General features: G+C 34.5%; 1 protein-coding gene across 1 annotated transcript in view; it reads left to right on the plus strand.

Annotated features, from left to right (window-relative positions):
- Positions 1 to 16109, plus strand: part of LOC110288297 (cysteine-rich secretory protein 1-like) — a 17040-nt gene extending 931 nt beyond the window's left edge. The window contains exons 2-7 of the mRNA XM_021154685.1: positions 2462 to 2578; positions 3662 to 3749; positions 5868 to 6013; positions 9550 to 9644; positions 12620 to 12708; positions 15982 to 16109. Coding sequence (XP_021010344.1) covers positions 2462 to 2578; positions 3662 to 3749; positions 5868 to 6013; positions 9550 to 9644; positions 12620 to 12708; positions 15982 to 16109 — 663 coding nt within the window. The remainder of the gene's footprint in view (positions 1 to 2461; positions 2579 to 3661; positions 3750 to 5867; positions 6014 to 9549; positions 9645 to 12619; positions 12709 to 15981) is intronic.
- The last annotated feature ends 7128 nt before the right edge of the window (positions 16110 to 23237 follow it).

The following is a 23237-nucleotide window of genomic DNA, read 5'->3' on the forward strand; positions in this document are numbered from 1 at the left end:
ATATATATATATATATATATATATATATATATATATGTATCTCTTTTTCATAGATAATTTGTGAAAGATTATTTGACTATTTTTAATTATAAAAGTTTGCTAGAATATAGCTAGGGATACACTAAAATCACTTGACGAGAATGCAAAGATCCCTGGGATTGATCCTCAGCCACATAGACACACACACACACAAACACACACACAGACTAATATTCACACAATGCTGTAAGTACATATACAATGTAAACAATAAACATGAGCCAAACATTAACTATGTATTATATTTTCTTTTATTTAGATATTACCACTGAGGCTTTGCCATCCTTTTAAATGATGGAGTATGTAGGACTAGCAAAGATATTTCCCATCTTGTTAGAAAGCTACTAAAAGTTAAAAGCCTAGCACATTGCTGTACCCTCATACTCTTCTCTGGTCTGGGCATTAGAGACAACTGGAATTCTTCAAGAATAGGGAGTGCCAATTACTGGACAAACTTGTTTTAGAATATAAACTTCATGGCTTATTTTTTTTTTTGTTACCATATCCAAATTAGAAATCTAGACACTATTTATAATATAGGTGTTTATTGACATTGTTGGTATTGCTAGTTTCTGAAACTGATTTTGTTTTATTGCACATTTGAACTATCTATTCTCCCTCCATTCCTTCCTAAGCTCTCAATTTTTTCATTGGTCTACTGATATCTCTTCAGAGAATTTCAAGATACAAATAGCAGAGCAAGTCAGAGTCACCTTTGATGAATGAAGTTTTTTTTGAGAGTTATCATGAAGAACTGATTAACCTGACATTCATTTCCATTCCTGTCTTAAATTTGTGCTGTTGTAATTATTAGGTCATATTTCCTACCCAATATAAACTCTTTAACTAGTTTTTATCCTTATATTTCCGTGTTAATAGTATCTCTTTAAAAATATTACCATTGTCTCTCAAGGAAAGAGAAGCACACTTATTGTCTTTTGGAGTTTTCAGTAACCAAGGAAGGTAGAAAAAAGCAGAAAATAATAATGGCTTTCTCAGAAAACATATATTATGTCTTTAGAAAGGTAAGAACCTTAAGTAGGGTTTTCAGTTTAAATGGAATATCTAAGGAGATATTCCTTCATGAATAAGCACATTTACTACTCTTGCAAAGTAAACTTGGTTTCTATTACCTATCTCAATTTGCCTAAATTCATTTGTAACTCCAACTCCAAAGGATCTGCTATGCTCCTCTGGCCTCTATATGCAGTTTCTCATCTATACGAACATATACACTTAGTTAAAAACAAATGCTTTTAGAAAATTATGCCTTTTCCTCAATAAATAAATACTGAACGTTATTGTTACTTTACTTTATAATAAAATATGAGGATTTTCCAACAACGACTTAAAAACATACATTCTTTCTGTCTTAAAAATCACTACTTGTTAAGAAAGAAAATTCACTAGCTGTGAGAAAGTCCTTGGCTCAAGGCATTCATTGGTGCTCTCAGAACATAAAAAACAGCTAGATGTAGACATTTTGCAAATACTGGCAATACAGTACGATTAGATCTATGTGTCAAATGTCTGCACAAATTTGACGAAACTGAGGACTACATGAAAGAGAACCAACTTATCAAAGATTAAGATAAAATGTATGTGCAGGTCTGTCCACTGATAATTAAGCACTAACATCTTGCTCTACACTGTAGAAGAAGAGAGGATTTGAAGTATACTTCCATCAGCAAGGGGTATTTATATCTTTGCCAATTCTTATATCACTTTACCTACCTTTCCCACACAAACACAAAAATGTGTAACTAAATATCAGCTTCTGAGTTAACAACAGGTTTATTTGTGTTCATTAAATTGTAAAGCCAGTAATACTCAAGAAGTTCAAGAACCCATTGCCTACAAATTGACATGAATATTATATTAGACAATACTCTTTGGAGTGATCACAAAATCATATTACATATAAAAATTCTCTTACTGTAATAGATAATTTAATCCACACATATAGTGTCTCTAGACCTCCATAGTCTCACAAGCCTCCAAACTCCGTATCAAAGTCTGGATATCTCTTTCAAAGATATATAATAAATTAAGTGTTTCATTTCTTAAAACTTCCATGCTATAGCCTTATTGTGTGGGAATGACTTAAGGTTCTCTACAATGCATGGGTATTCTTATAGACTTTTCTTAAATAAAATTTGATATTTGTTGCTTAGAAAATGTTTTTACTTTTTTTTTTTACTTTCACTTTGACATGCCATGAATTCATGCTTTATTCTCAAAATTTCTGTTTAAAATGTTTCCGATGAAAAGTAACAGATGTTCTTAAGTTTTAGTTTCTAGGTCAATGTCTAATATTGTCTGAGCACTTTAATAATGAACTTCATTCACTTTAGCCATCATTTTCACCAGTTTATGTAACCTTATCATACACTAATGTGACTTTCATTTTATTTCCCTTTAGGAAAACAGTCTTGAGAAACTTTCAACCACTAAAAAATCAGTCCAAGAAGAGATTGTAAGCCAGCACAACCAATTGAGACAAATGGTTTCTCCATCTGGCAGTGACTTACTAAAAATGGTGAGGGCTCACACCAGGGCAGTGCATTTGGAGAGCTGTGTTTGGAGTCTGGTGATAGCATCTGTGTTGTTTGAAAGAGTCTGGCACTATTGTAGCATCTATTTTTTAAAAATATGTATTGTTTTGTTCATGTGCATGACTATGTATGTATGTGTCTATATATTATGACATGTAAGATCAGAGTTCTTTCTCTCCTTTGTCTTCAGCCATGATATGATTAGAGTAGAATTTACTAAATTCCCTTTATAATAGTGAATCACTGGTGTTATGGAGCTATATCAATTGCAGCCACAGAACGAAAAATAAATCTTTTTACTTTTCTCTTTAGTGATAAGGCACTGTGTTATTGCCTCTCCCTCTCTTAATCTAGGGTCAGAACTTGACCTTTCATTTAAACAGTCGTCTGACTTGGATATAGATTTGAAGCCTATATTTCTTTTAAATTCACTCAACGTGTAAAAAGAAAAACTAGTATTTATGAGGTAACTTTTGACAGGTGTGGAAATAGTGTTTTCCCCATAGTTAGTGCTCCCTGTAGTACAGCAACTGTGTAAAGTCTTTATGGTTCCTGGTGTGATCTCAGTAAGTCATTAGCCTATTAAATAATTTAGAATATTTGGTGAGCTTGGGAAGACAGATTACTTGTATTTCTTTGAAATAGAAAAAGGCATACATAAGTGGGACGAACGCTAGATATAGGTTATGAAAATACCAAGCAGACAATGAAACAGGGAAAATGTACTGTGGAAGATATTCGAAGAGGAAGGAAATAGAACACGTGTGACATCAAAGGGAAACTGTGGGTGAGAGGGCATAGGAGGATGAGCATGCTCAGGAAGACGGTAGAGAAAACCATGTAAAAATAAGATCATTATAAATGTCACAATGAAAGTTGGTAGTATATACACTGACCTAAAATTTTAGATATATAGTATTATATTTATTGACTATGATGAAGTTCATATGGTGCCTACAGAAATCTTGCAGTGATATAAGCTAGTCCTACCAGCCTACCTGCAAAGATAATGTGCCTTTGAAGATGTATTATTATTTATAGCTATCTCCTTTTCTTTTTCTCTCTAGGAATGGAACTATGATGCTCAAGTGAATGCTCAGCAATGGGCAGACAAGTGTACATTCAGTCACAGTCCTATAGAACTCAGGACAACTAGTATGTGAACTCAAAATCACTTATGTATGAATAGACAATAACACAGGAGGGCCCAGTTTCTCGTATTGTGTTAACAAAACTTTTCAAAGTGAACACCTATTTTGAAATTGTCTTTTAAAAGAAGTTAAACATCTCTGGAACAGAATGTCTCAGAGAGGCTACATATTATGCTAATTGGCTGTTTTATGTTTTACAAAAACTCTCTCTGACCATGCCAGCTTTGTGTCTTGTAACTAGATCACAAGTGAAACACGGTAGGGATCATATCTTTCTCTCCTTTAAAGATTAAAGGATGAGACTACTAATTAAAGTAATATGATGGGGCTTGAAATTAGAATCTCTTTTTAATTTTATCCTATTAGTTTTTATTTATGTGTATATGTGTCTTGTGTATATTTATGCACATGTGAACGTATGTGGTTAATCAGAAGAGTGACTCTAGAGATCAGAAGGCATTGTATTTTCGGGAGCTGAAGTTACAGTGGTTTTAACCCATTCCATGTGGATGCTACAAGTTGCATTCAAGTGTGCTAAAGGAGCAGGATATGCCCTTATCTGTTCAGGTGCTTTTCCAGCCCTCTGTAATTAGAATTTCTAAATTTCGATCATTTAAGCCAGTATCTTATCTACCTTGTTTTGTTGGGTATTTTTATATTGTTTATTTGTTTGTTTTTTTGTTTTTTGTTTTTAGTCAAGGTTTCTCTCTGTATTCCAGGTGGTTCTGGAACAGAGTCTGTAGACCATGCTAGCCTCGAGCTCATGGAGATCTGCCTACCTCTGCTTCTAGAGTACTGAGATTAAAGACATGCACATAAGTGGTAGCTTATCTGATTATGTGGCTTGTTCATGTTTATAAGATATATTTTTAATTATAAAAATATTTTTTATCTGAGCAACTCATTCTTCATTTTTTCTCAGAAAATATCTAATATTTTAATTATCTTTCATTACTTCTTTTATTGTTTTTGATTTGGTGAAATACAGATCTCACTGTATAGTACAGGATGTCTTCAAATACATAATCTTGTGTAAGACAGCAATTTGTATGTGCCAAACTCTGTCTTCATTTTTGGTGACTACAACTTATGTACATTCTGGGTAGCTGATAATTATATTAAGTTAAAAATAAGTTATTAGACATACTCTTTACATGTGGAAATATAGAAAGTATGAGAACATATATAAATGGACTATGAGATATAGTACTTCTTGAAACATTAGAAATGGTAATCTCTGGATGAATTTGAAAATCAATTAATTATCCATTATTAAGGTTGTATGTACTTCTTAGCTAGCATTATTTTAATCACATAGTATTTAAAAAGTTTTATTTTAAGTGCTTTAACATTCAGTTAAAGTATAAAGTAATTTTGAATTTGCAGAGATTGAGAAAATACTAATCTATTTATTGGGTGTTAAAAGTTGGTTTTTCTCCATTCTTGGAAGAATATTTAGCTCATGAAAATTTAAATTTATACTTAAGGCATAACCTATAAATGTTAAAATATTGTTTCTTCTATTTTTGTTTTTTTTTTTGTACTTGTAAGTAATGACTATAAAGAAGGCTTACACAAAACAATGATGCTAAATATGTAAAAATTCACATAAAAATCTCTAGTTAGAACAGAAGAGAAATTTAATAAGTTAATATTTGTCTTTTCTAAGACCACACATCAACATTTCTTACATATGAGAAAAACATACAAAATTACACACTCCTTCACACATTTTCACACAGGTATGGAGAGTTTAATGTGTCAATGAATCAACTTAAGGAGAGAAGCTACTTAGAAATAAGACTTCTATATCTATGCAGTTCATATGCTGTTCAGCCCACAAATTGCCTGTGGCTACAGTTCAGATGAATGATCAAGTCTGAAACATGCCTCTAATGAAATAATCAAAAGTCACTGTGAGCAATGTCTTTAAAGAACAGGAATTCTTCTTTGTATAGTCCCCCTCTCTCTCTCTCTCTATCTCTCTCTCTCTCTCTCTCTCTCTCTCTCTCTCTCTCTCTCTCTCCCTCCCTCCCTCCCTACCTCCCTCCCCCACCCTCTCTCTCTCTGTTTTTTTTTTCTTTCCTGCTCCCTTAATAATTGGTCTATTTCTTTACCATAGATTTAAAATGTAGTGAGAATTTGTTCATGTCATCTTACCTTGCACCATGGTCTTCTGTAATCCAAGGATGGTATAATGAATACAAAGATGTTACGTTTGGTGTGGGCCCAAAGCAAAATGATAGTGTGGTCGGACATCATACTCAGGTAAGAAACAATATTTTCTCTATAAATGAGAGGCAAGAAAATTATTTGAATTACTTGATCAGGGCTGCACATCAGCTTTGTTTGGCTCCTGAAGGAAAATGAGAACAATTTTCCTTAAGTTTTCTTTCCAAAACCCCTGTCAGCTGATTTCCAGACAAGTGCGGTGACTGCATAAGCAATAATTATACAATTGTGTCTCAATTCAGGCCACTGTCAAATAGTGCCTACCAAAGCTAAGAGAGAAAATAAAGTGCTAAGGGAATTCTGAATGGCTGATTGGAGAGAAGATCCAGATATGGTATAGGCAGATGTCTAAGTCAAGTGTTGGTTGGTTTGTTTGTCCAATAAAACATCATGAGAAAAAGCAAAGTGGGAAGGAAAGTGTTTATTTGGTTTGTACTTCCAGGTTGCTGTTCATCACCAAAGGAAGTGAGGACAGGAACTTAGACACTGCAGGAACCTGGAAGCAGGAGCTGATACAGATGCTATGGAGGGTGTTACTTGTATGCTTCCTGTGCCTTGTTCAGCCCTCTTTCTTATAGAATCTAGGACCACAGACCCAGCGATGGGCCAACAACCATGAGCTGGGAAGTCCTTCATTGATCAGTAACTATGACTTACATCTATATCTTAGCGAGGCATTTTCTCACCTGAGGTTCCTTCTTCTCTGATGACTACAACTTTGTCAAGCTGCTACACAAACCAACCAGTAGAACTGTCCCCTTGTCAAGTTGACACACAACCATCTCTATTCCTTTTAAGCTACAAACTTTTTTTCTTATTTATCCTCAAGATCTCACATTTAAATACAAATAACTTTAAAAAGTCCCACAATACCTAAAAATTCAAAATGTCTTCTAAAAGTTTAAAGTTTTTCAGTAGTCCATTCTGGTAAAAATATAAATTAAATGTAATGTATTTTTCAAGAGGGAGGAAGCACAGCATGATCATAATCTGAAACAAGCAACTGCTAAACCCCAACAATTTAAATAACTCAATGCCTAGTGTCTGGGATCCACACATGACCTTCTGGGCTCTTCCAAATGGCTTGGATCACTTCTCCAACTCTGTATCCAGCGACTTAGGAAGCTTGTATTTTAGAATTCTGCTGGCTCAATTTCACTGATGTTGCTGTTATTGGTGGTGGTGGCATGGTATTTTAATTTCCAAAATCCTGAGGTCTTCTGCTGCAACTGGGCTGTAATTTCAGGAATAGCTTTTCATAGGCTCTCTACCTGATACCAAGTCTCAAATTCATTGCATGACCCCTTCAGTCCTGGGCCTTCAACTGCCACTGAGGTTTCACCTTAATTAATGGCCTCTCCTGGCCTCCAAGAATGCCAAACGTCAGCTATTTTCCATGAATGCCAAAGTCAGCTATTTTCCATGAATATTCCATGCCTTCAAAATTAGTAACATCGCCAAGTCTGGCAGGCAGCAAAAGGTACAACTTTGGCCACATAATCTGGAAGGAAGCTTCTCTGTGCTCTCAGGGAAACACTTCCCAGAAGATTTCACCTTAGTTTTGCTCTAGCTAACAAGAACTGCAGAATCTTAAAGTAAAATAGAAAATGACCCTAATAGAGTCTTTAATCTTCCCTTTGAAATTTCACATGCCAGGCCTCCCTCTTCAGTACTGTTCAACATTCTTATCTTCCAAGCTCCTAAATCTTCCCTCAGATCTTTTAATATACAATGGCTTTTCTAGCTCAAAGTTCCAAAGTCCTTTCAAAATCCTCCCTAAAATATGATCAAGGATGTCACAGCAATACCCCACTATGATTTTACCAAAATATATCTGCAATATATTCAGGGTTCTCTAGCGTCACATATCTTATGGAATGAATCTCTCTCTCTCTCTCTCTCTCTCTCTCTCTCTCTCTCTCTCTCTCTCTCTCTCTCTCTTTCACATTTATATTTGAGATCCTAAAAGGATGTACCTCAAGGGATACTGCTACCTATTCTAAATTTATAATGCATTTAAGGTTGTATTAGGGGTAGCTATATCATATTACAAATTATTGTGATCTAATTATTGTTTACGCATTTGTGATTATATAAAGGATAGTCATATCTTATTTGGCATTATTATCACCTAGTTATTGTTTGCATTTGGACCTGAAATATGTTTTGTGTCAAAATGACTTGCAAGGGATGGATTATGATTGGTTGCCAACATGACCATATCTGGAATGAACTACAACCAAAAAAGAACACATATCTGTTTTCTGGATCTGAAGGCTAAAAGACAATATGTCTTTTTTCATGATTTTGAGTTTGGAAGACACAAGCTTTTGATGAAGATACTGAGGTGGGATCACAAACTCACACACACACACACACACACACACACACACACACACACACACACACACACACACTTTTTGATCTGTATCAACATATTCTTTAATCCAGATCTTGAGGCATACCTTTAATCTGGGCCTTATTTTCTGCTAGAGGCCTATATAAAGACAATGAAAAAAGAGAAGGTTCTTTCACTCTTTACATGCTTATATTTCCTTCTCCACCATTCACTGGAGTCTACTTCTTTAGGATTCTGTGTTATACAGAAGACCATTTGAAATATGTATTAATGTAGTATTGAGAAACTACTAGATTTTTGGACTTGCCATTCACAGCTGGTCATTGCTTGGTTAGTTGGATTGCGGTCTGTAAATCATTACAATACACATACACATTCATTTCATAAGTTCTATGACTCTAGAGATCCTTGACTAATGTAGCAGCAAGCAACTCCAATTCCTTGATCTGATCAGATCCTACAGGCTGAGATACTTGAGCAGAAACCTGGTTTCAGGAAGGAACCAGAAAATTCAAGATCAGATCTCTACACAGAAGCACTCACCACACACAACTTTCAGGAAATATAAATGATTACTGAGTGGTAGCCTTTGTCCAGACTTGACCAGAAAGGTTTGCATGTCAGTCATGAAATCTGTCCAATTGGGAAGGCAGATACTGATGGCCATGTGTTAGCATCCAACTGAACACCTCTTCTGTGATTCTGGGAGGAATTCATGGACCCTTTGATGTCTGACTAGGAATTGACATAATATCCAGGTTATTCTCTTGTAGTTTATTGTCACATGCCTAGAAGTTAGGAAGCAGAGAAATTCTATATCTCCCCAGGGTCTTCCTGGTATCCATGGCTTTATGATGTCTTTCATTTTGACATGAAGCTCATTGGCCTCAGCCCAGCCTTTTGCTTTTTCATCATCTTGGAAACTGTCAACAATGCACTAGAAAACACCAGCGTTTCTGAGATGAGGCTGGAACAGTTTCCAGCCTCCCTAAACTCCCTTATGTGCGTTCTGTAAGCTTTACTGGAGTAGCTAATCAAAATAGGCTCTGAGGGTTCTTTTAACATTTGTAGTCTGATTCAATCATTTAAGTAAGTCCAGAAGGCATATAGTAACAAAGTATACCATCGGTGTTTTAAGTTTACATTGTCTATTTGTTTTTCTGCATTATTTTTTTCTCTGACACATGTTCCATATTCACTCCTGGGTGTGCAGGTTGTTTGGAATTCAAATTTACAAGTTGCATGTGGAGCTGCTGAATGCCCTAAAAATCCACTGAGATACTTTTATGTTTGTCATTATTGTCCTGTGTAAGTATGCAATTTAGAATTCATTTTCAACAACATCAAATGCAATTTAACATTTTTAATTGTTGTAGTGCAAAAAAACGATTAAAGATATACATTATATATGGAAAGGGAAGTGCAAACTTTTAAATACTTCCCTTAGTTGATACTTACTATACAAAATTCATGAAATGGCTAACTCATCAGTTCTATAAATCACACTCAGAAACTTTCACTGTATGCTTAAATTTTTTTTCTTTTTCCCCTTCTGTTGGAGTTTCTGGACTCATGGTGACCACAAAATATAGGATTTGTTACTGTCAAATATTCAATTATGGCTAAGTTTATACTTTACAAAGGACTCTGTTAATACTAGGAAAAGGGTGATCATTAGTGAATAACCCAGGATACTGATTGCAGAGTTTCCACTGAAGTAGTCCTACGTATGATTATATAGGCTGTTATCTTTCCTTGTAGTTATTTATCTTTTGAGAATTTTATAAAGGAGTACTAAATTTGCATAATTCTCACCCTTCCAACTATTCCTCCCAATCTTCCAAGCCCACATTCCCTGTCAAATCCATTATGCCATCTTTAAATTATATTGTTATACACCCACATGTTCTATACATATATGCATATATCATAGCATACATCTATACATATATGTATATATAGCACACACATAGTACCATTGAGTTAAGTTAGTAGTGCTCTGATGTTTAAGTGTTTGGGGTTGACCACTTTGTACTGGATAACCTACCAAGAGTCTCCACCCTGGAGATTCCCTTTCTCAACATCCATGATTATGCAAAACTCTATCCCAAGCAATATAGCTTTGGTTGCCTCTCAGTACTTGGAGATGAGACCCTTTTGCTGAAAATATCACACACTTCAGAAATAGGAGCTAGAGGAGGTGAACTGGAACTGACTTGGAAGGCTACTTCCTGTAGACCATCTCTTGTAGTATTAGAATATGCTATGAAAACTGCTAAGGGAGAAAATAATCAGCAATTGTATTTTTCTGTAAAGCCATAACAATGAATAGTCCAGTTGCTATTTTTCAAGGTCTTATGTTTATGGATCTATTTATGCATGTGCACATATCCACAAAGACCAGAAAAGAGCATTAAATCCCCTGGACCTGGAGTTAAAAGTGGTTATGACCTATTTTCCATGGGTCTTGGGAATCAAATTCAAATCCTCTGTGAGAAGAGGAAATTTTCTTAACCACTGGACCGTCTTTCCAACCTCTTGTTGTTACCTTATACCTATAAGAATTTATTAAATCAAACTTCAAAGTCGTTTTAAGAAGTCTTTAAAATATTTTAAATAGTTAGGAAAGATAAAAATCTTAACTCTTTCTTTCTCAGAATTTCCTAAATATACTAAAAAAACCCATTCATCCAGATCTTGATTTTAAAATTAAAAGCTTACTAATGAAACAGAAATAAACCGTTTGAACTCTTCCAAAAATTACAGTGAATAGGACGAATGTATATTCATAACATGCCAACGTTTTTCATTTCAAAAGATTGTAATTATATTTGCATGTCTCTCTGTCCACGTGTGGTTTGTGCACATTGATGTAGATGTCTGTGGGGGCCAGAGTTATCAGATTGCCTGGAACTGGCATCACAGATAGTTGCAATCCACCTGAAATGGGTACTGGGAATCAAAACTCCATGTATTGCCCAAAGAAATAGGCACTCTTAGGTGCTGCGACATCTCCCCAGCTTTATTTGTACCTTTTCGTATAGGAAACCTATACAAGAGGAGGGTGAAGGTCTTTCTATATCAATTTTTAAAATGATTCCATCGTATACTGTAGGTAATACAGATGGTGTAGCATGTCATTTCAAGAGAAATATTATGAAAGAACTTTCAAGCATGTTTCTGTTATTAAGTATAATACAAGGAAGGAAGCTACTGGAAATCATCCAGCTGTCAGGTCAAATAAGAAGCATCTTGAACCTAGGAGAGTCAGATATGAATAAAGAGAAGCAAGTGACAGAGGTTGTGCAATACTTTGTCTCTTCTCTTAGATTGCTCATAGACTCTATATGCTGTGTTCTGCATATAGAGTAGTGGTTGTGCTAAAAGCCTTTGGACTGTACACACACACACACACTCACACACACACACACCTTGATGCAATGAAGAATCTGAATTTTCCTATGACAATCAGTAAAGTGATTGTCCTAATTAGGCAGTGTAGCCACAATCAGAGAGTACTGCTATGTTTAGAAGATATTTATAAAATCTCTCACTTGAATATCCTCATTTTTGATAAGCATAAAGTCTTATAACTTCCTGCTACATTTAGAGACTATCAAACCTTCATATGCATGGGGCCTTTCACAATTACTCATTTAAGTTCTTGAAACTCAACCTGTCACTTGGTAACCTGTTCTATATTACAGGATTTACAGCTTTTTTCTGTACCTACCTAATTTATGAAAGTAGCTTTTCCATATAACCTATATTGCACTGTCTTAGGAATGTTCCAGCCTTATCAAATAATGAAGATGGTATTTTAACATTAAAATCTCTCTTAACTTTTAGACTTTATTTTAGTTTCTCAGGTTCTAAGTTAATGGTTGATGAAAAAAAGTGTGCATGGATTAATTACTTCCTTAATATACATCTATGTCTGAATTCTCTTAGGAAATGTTAGGTTTTTGTTATGGTATTCAATTGAAGGTTTGTAACAGTCATCCAAGTATATATATATGATTATATGTCTAAATCTATGAATCTATCTATCTATCTATCTATCTATCTATCTATCTATCTATCTATCTACCTATCTATCACCTACCTATCTATCTATAGACATATATGATTATATGTTTGAATCTATGGATCTATCTGTCTATATATCTATCTATCTATTGTCTATCTATCTATATATCTATCTATAATTTGATGATATATGCAAACATTAGTATAAAGAGAAAAATTAAAATCATCTGATGATTTTGCAGATCGAATTACAGTGGCCATTATCCAAGCAGGCCATACCTAGCTTACACAGCAAGAGCACCATGTGCCAGTTGTCCTGATCACTGTGAAGATGGGCTGTGCAGTAAGTTTATTAACATACCAATATCACAACATAGAATGACAATCTGCTTTAAGATTTAATACTTGCAATAGACAAAAATGTACTTAACATCAGTTAAATTTTTTCAATTAATTTATTTACTCCCAATTTATCTCAATCACAGCTCCCTCCTCCTCCCTCACACAATCCCTCTTCCACCCTTCCCCTTCACCTTTGAGAAGTAGGAGTTGACCCTCTGGGTATCAGCCCACTGTGGCAGCTTAAGTCATTAAATCACAGCAGGACTAGGCACAACTTCTCCTACTGAGGCCAGACAAGGGGAACAAGATCAACAAGGAGATACAGTGTAAGGATAAGACCCCCTCCAGTTGTTTTGGAAACCTGCAAAGGTTAAATTTTACATCTCCTACATATGTTAACATCATTTTTTATGAATGACAGATTTTCTTCTGTTTAAGATGTGTGTACTTTTGACATACAAAATAGTAATATTTAGGTTAGTGTAAAGAAACATTTAAAGTCAGTGAACACTTGTAACTATATTGGAATTTTTGCTACTGAAGTCTACAAAAGTATTTCTGAGGATGTAATTTTATACAATTTAAAGTGAAGTTTCTTATTCTCAAACTTGGCATTTTAAAAAGAGAATGCAGTACAAATTTATGGAGTTGAAATAATAAAACCAGAGTAAGCACAGAGAAAGAAAACAGATACTAAATTTTTTTGCACAGCAAGGAACTTAGCACAATAAATTTTTAGGCTACTCCAGAGCATCAATAGATTTTTTTTATTAAATTCAATTTTATTTACTTGTGAATGTATTTGTGTCTTTCTAAAAAGTCCAGGCATACACATGTGTGTCATGGCACATATATGTGATCATGTGTTGAAGTTACAGGACAGTTTAAATGGAATTGTTCTCTCCTTTCATGGTATGAATATGGGAGACTGACAGCAAATCACCAGTCTTAGTGTCAAGAGCATTACCCTGAGCCATTTCCCTGGCCCAGCAACAAAGTATTTATAAAAATGGAATATGGTACCAAAATTAATATATTACATTCTGGTGGAAAACTTGCTAGAATTTTTGTGCATTTCTGAATGAGTTTGGGAATTCTTCATGAGTCATTTGTATAGATAATATTTTGTATGTACTTATGATATCAATAATATAAACTAAAGAAGAGAGATCCATACATTCACAACTTTGCTTTGTGCTTATAAAACACCCCATCCTATTAGAAACAGCCAATTGAAGGACTTTAAACAAGAATAGAAAAGTAAAAATCCTTATTTTTTATTTTAGCTATTTATAAATTTACTTATTTGTGATTTAGGCTGTTATTATTTTTGAAATAGGTTCTCATTATATAACCAATGCTCACCTAGAAATCAGTGCTCCTGGTCTTCCTATACCTTTCTCCCAAGTGTTGTGGAAATTGTGTTTTATAAAGAGCTCTTAGAAAAAGGATAATGAAAGAGCCAACTATGAGGTTTAGATTCAGAATCATACAGTCATCCTTACATTATTATTGCAAAAGGTATGAAAATTGATTGCAAAGAGAAAGGACATAGAATAATAATATATTTTTGTTAATTGTACTTGTTTAATGCTGATGAATATATCATCTATGTGGGAATGGAAAGAGGATTGTGCATGTGCCAGTAGTAATACTTCTTGGGGTATGAAATTAGCAGTAACATGATTGTAGGAGCTTGTTTCCATAAATACAATGGTCCAGATGTTAAATAATATCTTTTTTTAATTCTTTGGTAATTGGGAGTTTCCAATTTTCTGAGAGTGTATGAGCTAAATGTAAATTTGTGAGCTCTGGATACATATCAAAGACATGACAATCTTATAGGGTAATGAATTTAGAATAAGTTTTCTTGAGTTTGTAGCTATTGGTGAATACGGTATGTAAGTATCTAATAATTAGATCAATCTTCTCCACTACATACCTTTCCAAATCTGTATTCATAAGATTACCTCCTCTGACATGAAAAACAGAACATCCTAGAATGAAGTTAATGTCTATAACATGTCATTTTAAGGGCCAGCCTCAGGGATTTTGCCTAGCCCTCCCCAATCCCCCTATGGCTAACCCTATGTGCAGTCTCCTAGATCTCTAGGCTAGCTTGGTAAGCTAACCAAACCAGTTTAACCCAAAATGCTTGAAGCTACTGCTCACATTTTTCAGACCATCCATCCCCTATGGCTGGCCTGCAGAAAGCCAGCTACTACTCACTCAGTTCCCCTTAGTCCCATGAAATAAAAACACTAAAGACTGATATTATATTAGGTAGATTTAAAACAGTAAATCTCCAACCCCAAAAACACCCATGCAAAGAACACATAACTCAGTTAATATAAATTCTGGGCAAATATACCCTACACTCTTATATTACTCAGCTATGAAATCCCTATCTACTTTTACTTCCTCCAGGCCATATGAATCTGCTCCAACTTCTACCTCTTCCTCCATCATCTTCTCTCTCTGTCCACACACTCCTCTTGTCTTCTTCCACCTTTCTCCTCTCTCTAAAACTTTCAGCTCTGCCTTTCCTTCCACTGCCCAATCACAGGCTCTAGCCTTTAGATTATATCTGACATCATCTGAGTATGTGATCTACTCCTCCTCTGGGCACTCCTCTTGAGGGAGTAGATAATACAAAAAGCAATCCACAAGACATGTCTAGTATATTCACAGAAAGAGGCAACTATGCACAGTTGATATAGAACATTTTAATAAAACTTGTTTTGCTGAGAATATATAAATAGTTAAATATTTAAATAGTTTAAATATTAACTATATTAAATTTTAAAAGTACTTGCATAATAACCACCATTTTAGTGATGTTCTTTTTAATGCTTATTTTTTATTTCATATTATGAATATTTGGTTGCATTTATGTGCATGTGTTTATGTGTACCACATTCATGCTTGTTTACCCTGGAGACCAAAAACAGGTATTGGAACTGAAGGTGCAGGTGGCCTTAAACTCCCATGTCGATGGTGAATACCAAAACCAGGTTCCCCATAAGAATACCAAAGGATCCTAATCAGTAATCCATCTTTACAACAGCTAGACAGTCCAGTTCTACAAAGAACCACTTAATTTAATTTTCATGAGCTTTTGTGAGTGAAGAAATCAATCAATTACACAAAGCTGCAGTTTAAAAGATATCCATTTATTTGCTCAATCCCCTGTTCCAATTCATATAAATATTATTTTGTTGCCATTAACAGAGGAAAATAATAATGAAGTAATGATTTTTTTTCTTTATTTCAGCCAAGAGTTGTAAATATCAAGATTTTTATCCTAAATGCAAATATCTGATGATGAAGCTATCCTGTAACCATCCACTGCTTATACAAAGGTGCCAAGCTACATGCCGCTGTAAAGACAAAATTCACTAAGTTTCCTGTACACACAGCAAGGACCAAGTAGAGAAAGATGATATGCTCTATTCATGCTTTTCACATCCCACCAAGAATGTATAGATTTAATATATTGAAATAATTCCAGATGGTAAAGGCTCTGTTTCTTCTATTTCTTTCTATTCTGCAGAAATCATTTACCCCAAATATTTTAAAATAACAAATTTGATAATACCTTTGGACCTTGAATATGAAATATGTGACACATTTATGGAGTCAAATCTAGCCCATGTTTATACACTGTCTGTATGACTAAAATCACTGAAATTCATATGAATAATGTTCCCAGAGCACAATGAAGGAAATAGAAAACATATAGTTCCTCTGTACTGGTCAGTCATCTTTTCTAGCTCTACCTAGTTAACTCTCTCTGGAGAAAATTCACATTAATTGTCTTTTATTTTTTTTTCTCACTATTCATTAATCTTCACATTCATCATATGTAGCCTCCCCTTCCCCAGCTTCCCAGCCTTAAGGGTTCCACTGTTTACACCTGGATGGAGCTTGCAGGCTCAATCGTTCTGCCACGCCCACTGCTGGAACCTGCCATTTTGCTGTTCCGAAGCCATCACGTGGTCACCCTGCTATTGGACCCCAAGATTATTTGGCAGGAATTGGGCTCCTCCCCCTTCCTTCATAACTGAGTGCCGGAATAGTAAAAATTGAACCTTGAGCAGAGACCTTGTCTTGGTTCCTTCCTTATCTCGCGCAGCCCAGCCCCTCTTCTCTTCCAGGTTTCCAAAATGCCTTTCCAGGCTAAAACCCAGGTTGTGATCTACTGGCTAGACACAACAATCATAATCAGTGGTTTAAATTCTAAACTACTATTTACATTTTAGTTGTTTTTTTTTGGGGGGGGGTTGTTTTTAAGAATGATATAAAAAGTACCTAAGTCAGCAGAATTTGCTGGTTCAGGGGACAATGACCTTTGTTGCTTTAGAAAAAAAAAATCTTAATCTTGGCATATTCATCTTCTCTTAGTATTTATTTAAACTGGTTATTTGGGCTTTGTTTACACCAATATGACATTTTAATATTTTACTTAATTATTTATTTACATTAAAGTTGTGAGCCTTCAGAAGTGTTTATTTTAATCAATGTTTACCCCAATTAATAATCGATAGTGAATCCAGTTTGGCAAGTACTCCTGACATTACTCTACCATGCTATATACAATGTATAAACCTATGCGAGGTCACACATCCTCCATACAGTCTGGTGAGCAGTGTGGAGCTTAGATCATTCTTAAAAACTCAACATTCAGATTCAGTTATCCTAGCTGGACATCTTGTGAACTGGGCTAATTCTGAAGTACCATAGAATATAACATCGGGCATAAAACCAATGAAAGTAATCTACATTCCCTGGTCTCAATGCAAAAACAAAATGTGTGCAGCCTAAGAACCAACACCCGATCCCCACAGATCCACTAGTCTTACAGAAATATTTTCCAAAGAGAATTTCTTTTTTTTTTATTAGGTATTTTCCTCGTTTACATTTTCAATGCTATCCCAAAAGTCCCCCATACCCACCCTCCCAATCCCCCCAAAGAGAATTTCTTAAGGGTACAAAATCTAAGAAAAAAAAAAAAGGAATTTTGAAGAAGACATGAACAAACAGCTCAAAACCAACTAACCCAACTAACTCAAAACTCAAAACCAACTAACCCAACAAACAAGCAAGCAAAACAAAGAATATACTGACAAATGAAATGATGAAGATAATTCAGAATTTAAAAACTATATTCAGTAAAAGAAAGAAACTCCACCTGAATATATAATGGGATTAAGAAACTAACAAAAGCTCTGGAAAAGGAAGTTGAATGGATTAGATAGATGATAGAATGTCAGGATTTAGAGAAAAAAAAACTGAAGAATTAGGTCCTTAAAGCAAAGAATATAGGAAATTAAATACGCACACACACACACACACACACACACACATATAGAGGAAGAAAGCATGCAAAAAAAATCGTGTACTATGTAAACACCAAACAAATCTTGGAAGTATAGGCATTGAAGACAGAGAAAAATCCCAAATCAATGGCATAGACTATAATTTCAACAAGATAACAGACTCCAAATTAAGCACATAATAATCATTCTTACACAGGAAGCTCATATAACTCCAAGTAAATAAAACAAGAAGAGAGATTCTCACTAAATATGAATAGAGCTCTAAATATTTAGAACATAGAGAGAATCCTGAAAGCTGAAAAATAAAGAACATAGGGCAAATATAAAAGACAACTCATCAAATGATTGGGTGATTCCTCAGTAGAAACCATGAAATCAAGAGGAGCCTGGAGCAATGTATTTCATATTCTAAAAGACTATGGGTGTCATCCTAGATTCCAGTCCTCAGTAAACATATCTCAATAGCTAAAAGAGAAATAAAAAAATTCATGATAAAGCAAAAGAATTCATGCCCACCAAATTAGACCTAGAAATAAAACTTCAGACTGAGAAGAATAAGGAAAGAGTTGGGGTCATAAAAAGAGAATAGATGAAATTATAACTACTGAAAAACAAATTACAACTAAGAACACAAACAATAGTAACAACAAACAACAGCAAGAACACCACCAACAAAACCAAAGGGAAAAGAAAAAACAATCAAAAACACCAAGGCAAAACAAAACAAAATGGCTACTCTCCTCCCAAGAACATTGTGTCTATTTCATTCACAGCTCTAATAGGATAAAATTTATTTGATTAAAAGTTTTTGAAGCATTTACTGGCAAATATATACATATATTATATTCAATAGATGAGCATGAAAGAGCTAGTAAAATTTGTTCCTAATATACATACACGAAATGATTGGATCTCTATTTCCTTTGCCTCTCTTGGTTTTTTCTTTTCTTTTCTTTTCTTTTCTTTTCTTTTCTTTTCTTTTCTTTTCTTTTCTTTTCTTTACTTTTCTTTTCTTCCTTTTTTTTTGTCGTTGTTGACTTGGCTTGTACAATTACAATATGATGGTTTTTGCTTTGACTTCAATTATATTTTGTTAAATAATTAAGAAATTCAGAAATATTATCTGGTAAATTATATTTTTCCTCTATTTTAATCCAGTTTTTATTTTGTCTCTTTTTTTCTGAGCTTATAAATGTTCTGCTGTTCCAACTTCCTTTATTTTGATATTATTTATATTACATGTGTTCTTTGACAATTTTCTATACTTAGATGAAGTAATCTAATGAATTTCAAAGCCATTGCACTTGTCTATTTACTGTTTAAACCCTTTGACACAATTACACCTTCCTCACAACCACTTTTCTTACATTTATACCTTTGTCTTTTATCACACACAATTTTTAACTACATAGTCTGTGTGACAGCAGGTTTGGATCTGGACTTTTAACTCTGTTGGATTCATTTATAAGTCTTCTAATAAGTCCTTTCCCCAGAATACACTGGTAAATAATAGTTTAGCAAAGTTGAGCAAAGGGTACTATGACCCATCATTGATACATGACTGAACAGTGACCAGCTCATTCTTGCCTAATCCCAACTGAAAGCAACATCAACTACTTTGGGTCACCATCGTGAGGATTGTACATAGTAGAAGATAACATGTTGTGGCTGGGCAGTGGTGAAACAGGCCTTTAATCCCTGCCCTTGGGAGGCAGAGGCAGGTGGATTTCTGAGTTCTAAATCAGGCTGGTGTACAGAGTGAGTTCCAGGAGAGCCAGGGTTTCACAGAGAAACCCTGTCTGAAAAAAAAGGGTTGATGAGGAGCAGGGCAGGGGGAGGGTATAGGGGACTTTTTGAGAGGAAACTAGGGAAGGGGATAGCATTTGAAATGTAAATGAAAAAAGTATCAAATAAAAAAAAAAAAGAAAAGCAGAAAAAAAAAAAGAATGTAGTCTTTCCCTACCAGACTGAAATAAAGTACTCTGACCATTAAAAAAAAAAAAAAAAAAAAAAAAAAAAAAAAAAAAAAAAAAAAAAAAAAAAAAAAAAAAAAAAAAAAAAAAAAAAAAAAAAGGAAAGGTAAAAAAGAAAAATTAATAAAGAAGTTAACATTTTGAAGTCCTTCTCCTGATTAATGGTTCTACAAAGGTTTTTTTTTCTTTTCTGTTTATTCACAATGCTCCCTGAAACTTAGAGGAGATGGTATAAATGTCTATTTTAGGACTGTACACTCACCCATCATTTATTATCATCATTAAACAATTATAAGTACCTTTTGTTTATTACAAAGGGAACACTCTGATGGAAAGAGCATGTACTGTCACATTTGACCATGGTAAGAAAGTATTTACAAGGCACTAGGGCCATGTCAACTTACTTATACAGCAATATCATGCTACCAGTCAGTGCTTAAGACGTCTTCATGTATAATTTTTTGACGGAGTTTACAGTAAGATGCATGAATTTATCCCCATGGAGTGGACATCAAATGCCAACAGAGACCATGTAGTTACATCCATAACAGTCACACTATTACCACACAGGTGAGGACATCTTGCCTGTCAGTTTGGCACCGTACAGTTCACAGTTAAGACCAAGGAGACACCTCTCATATTTTGCTACTAGATTATCAAACTTAGACAGGAATCAGGTGAATCACAGGTTAGTTTTGACAGCACAAGTTACAGAATTATTTTCATTTATTCTCATTATTGTCAGTAGGGAGATTGTGTATAACATGGGAGGCTTAAAAAAAAGTACTCTTTTGACCTTAAATGCCAGGTTTGAGCAATAGCAAGCAGGGTCATCCATGAGAAAAGAATGGGAGTGAAAGATGCAGGAAGGATTTTGGGAGAGGGTGAAGGGAAAGGGAGCAGTGAGCAGATGTAAAGTCAATAAGTAAGAAACTAATTAAATAAATTAAATAAAAAAAGTACTCTCTCTAGCTAGATAACATATTCACAACAAAGTGAAGAGAATCTGTTACCAAAATGTGTTTTATGAGTAATATCTGAGGGAAATGAAGTGTCTGACCACCTCTCACTGTGGTAGTCTAAGTATTAATGTATCCTTCATGTGCAAAGAAGTCTGGTACCTAAGCAGTAAGAAGGTCACATCTCCATGAGTATTTGCTCCATTGGCTTCCATATTTCATGATGTTTCACTGTCTAGATCTTTTAGAAAAATGAAGAAGCTCTTTCTCATGGTGTCTGTGTGTGTGTGTCGCGCGCCCGCATTATGTTTTACCAGAGTTGTTTTTTCAACTGTGAGAATACACTGTAGGCCATCACGAATATTAGGATGATTTCACAATAGAGACATAAGTAATTAAAAAAAAATATATACCACTGTAATATATATCCCCCAGTGAGTTATTTAGAGTTTCCAATTGGTACTCATCTTAATTTTTGAAAATTAATTATTAGCACAAAATGGTCTTCAAATTGTTTTTATTCTAAGCACTTTTCTTACTGGTTCTGTGTATTTTGTGACAGATTTTGGTAATTACAGCACTATAGGCTTTAGTAAGACCTATAGGAAGATGAGTGATATCCACTTTTCAACTTTCTGTGTTGCCATGGTGACACCTTCTATCTGATACTTAGAGGAAGGTTGTACCATATACAGTACGCATTACAAACTGTGTAGATGATTGTCAGAACACTATTACGTGAACTAGTGGTTCTGTAGAAGGGATAGATTACTCCCACATGAGTGTTCGTCAAGATTTTACTTATCCCATAGAGGGTTTTGGTACAGACATGCAGCATCATTTGGTAAGGGTGGTATTCAGAACCCTATTACACAATAAAGCCTTTAGGAATAAATACTCAGTGTAAATTGAATAAATGTTTTATCTTGACTCAACTATTGTAATAAATATGGTTGAAATTTGACATCTCCACGAAATAGATTATTTTATTTATTCTGTAACATTTGAATATAGGCACATTCTAAGATTATGTGAAGATACATCCAAGCCATTATCAGCACTGGGTATACATTGAAATAAAGGGATTATATATTGTTTAGGCATATTCTACCCAAGTGGATAAAGAGAGAACAGTCTAGATAATTCTTCTTTGAGAAAAATAGTAGATGGTCATACACATAAAGTTTGCTGACCTGCCCTTCAGATCAGTTAAGGAATAAGATTGCATGTATCTAAGAGTGAAAGTATGTTTGTTCTATTTTTTTCTTTTTTTGATGGAAGTCAAAGGCCTATGTAAAGCAGTTGCCAAGAGAATGATCACAACCAAAATGTTTTTAAACTATGAAACTTTAAATATTATATAAACTTGAAGACACATGGAAAACATATTCTGCCTAGGATTTATAATATCAAAGAAAAAGAACTACAGAACAAGTAAATATCAGAGTGGGTGTGGGTATGAAAGATGCTGAAATAAAATAATGTGACAGCACTGTAATCTCTAAAATAATGTGACAGACATGGAAGAAACAACAAAAGGGGTTTCTGTTAACATATTAAACATAGTAAGAAGGATTAATTAAAATAATGGCCCTTTAGAACAATGAGAACTTTGAGCAAGGGAACATAGCACTCAGTAAGCTGAATAGGAGTTCAAGATCACCCGAGCTACATAAAATGACTCCATGTAAAACAAAGAATCAAAACACAAACAGTAGCCTGAATCATAAATTTGTTCACAAAACCCCAAAATACTAAACCAAAATTCAAGGCATATTTAGGAAAAATACTTGTGAGTATATTAATATTAGCTGATATGATTATGTATAGATTTATGAAAATGGGTTGCATAATTGTGCTATGTTTTAAATTACAGGTTATAATTATGCATATTTAAAGTATTTAGTTGGATTTATTAAATAAGCTAAAGAAAGCATTTTGGGGATCCATCCCATAATCAGCCACCAAACGCAGACACTATTGCACATGCCAGCAATATTTTGCTGAAAGGATCCTGATATAGCTGTCTTGTGTGTGGCTTTACTAGTGCCTGGCAAATACAGAAAAGGATGCTCATCGTCATCTATTGGATGAAACATAAGGCCCCCAATGTAGGAGGTAGAGAAAGACCCCAAGGAGCTGAAGGGGTCTGCAACACTAAAGGTAGAACAACAATATAAACTAACCAGTATCCCCAGAGCTCGTGTCTCTAGCTGCATATGTAGAAGAAATTGGCCCAGTTGGCCATCATTGGGAAGA

Source organism: Mus caroli, unplaced genomic scaffold (assembly GCF_900094665.2).
Source record: "Mus caroli unplaced genomic scaffold, CAROLI_EIJ_v1.1 scaffold_8044_1, whole genome shotgun sequence".
NCBI lineage: Eukaryota > Metazoa > Chordata > Mammalia > Rodentia > Muridae > Mus > Mus caroli.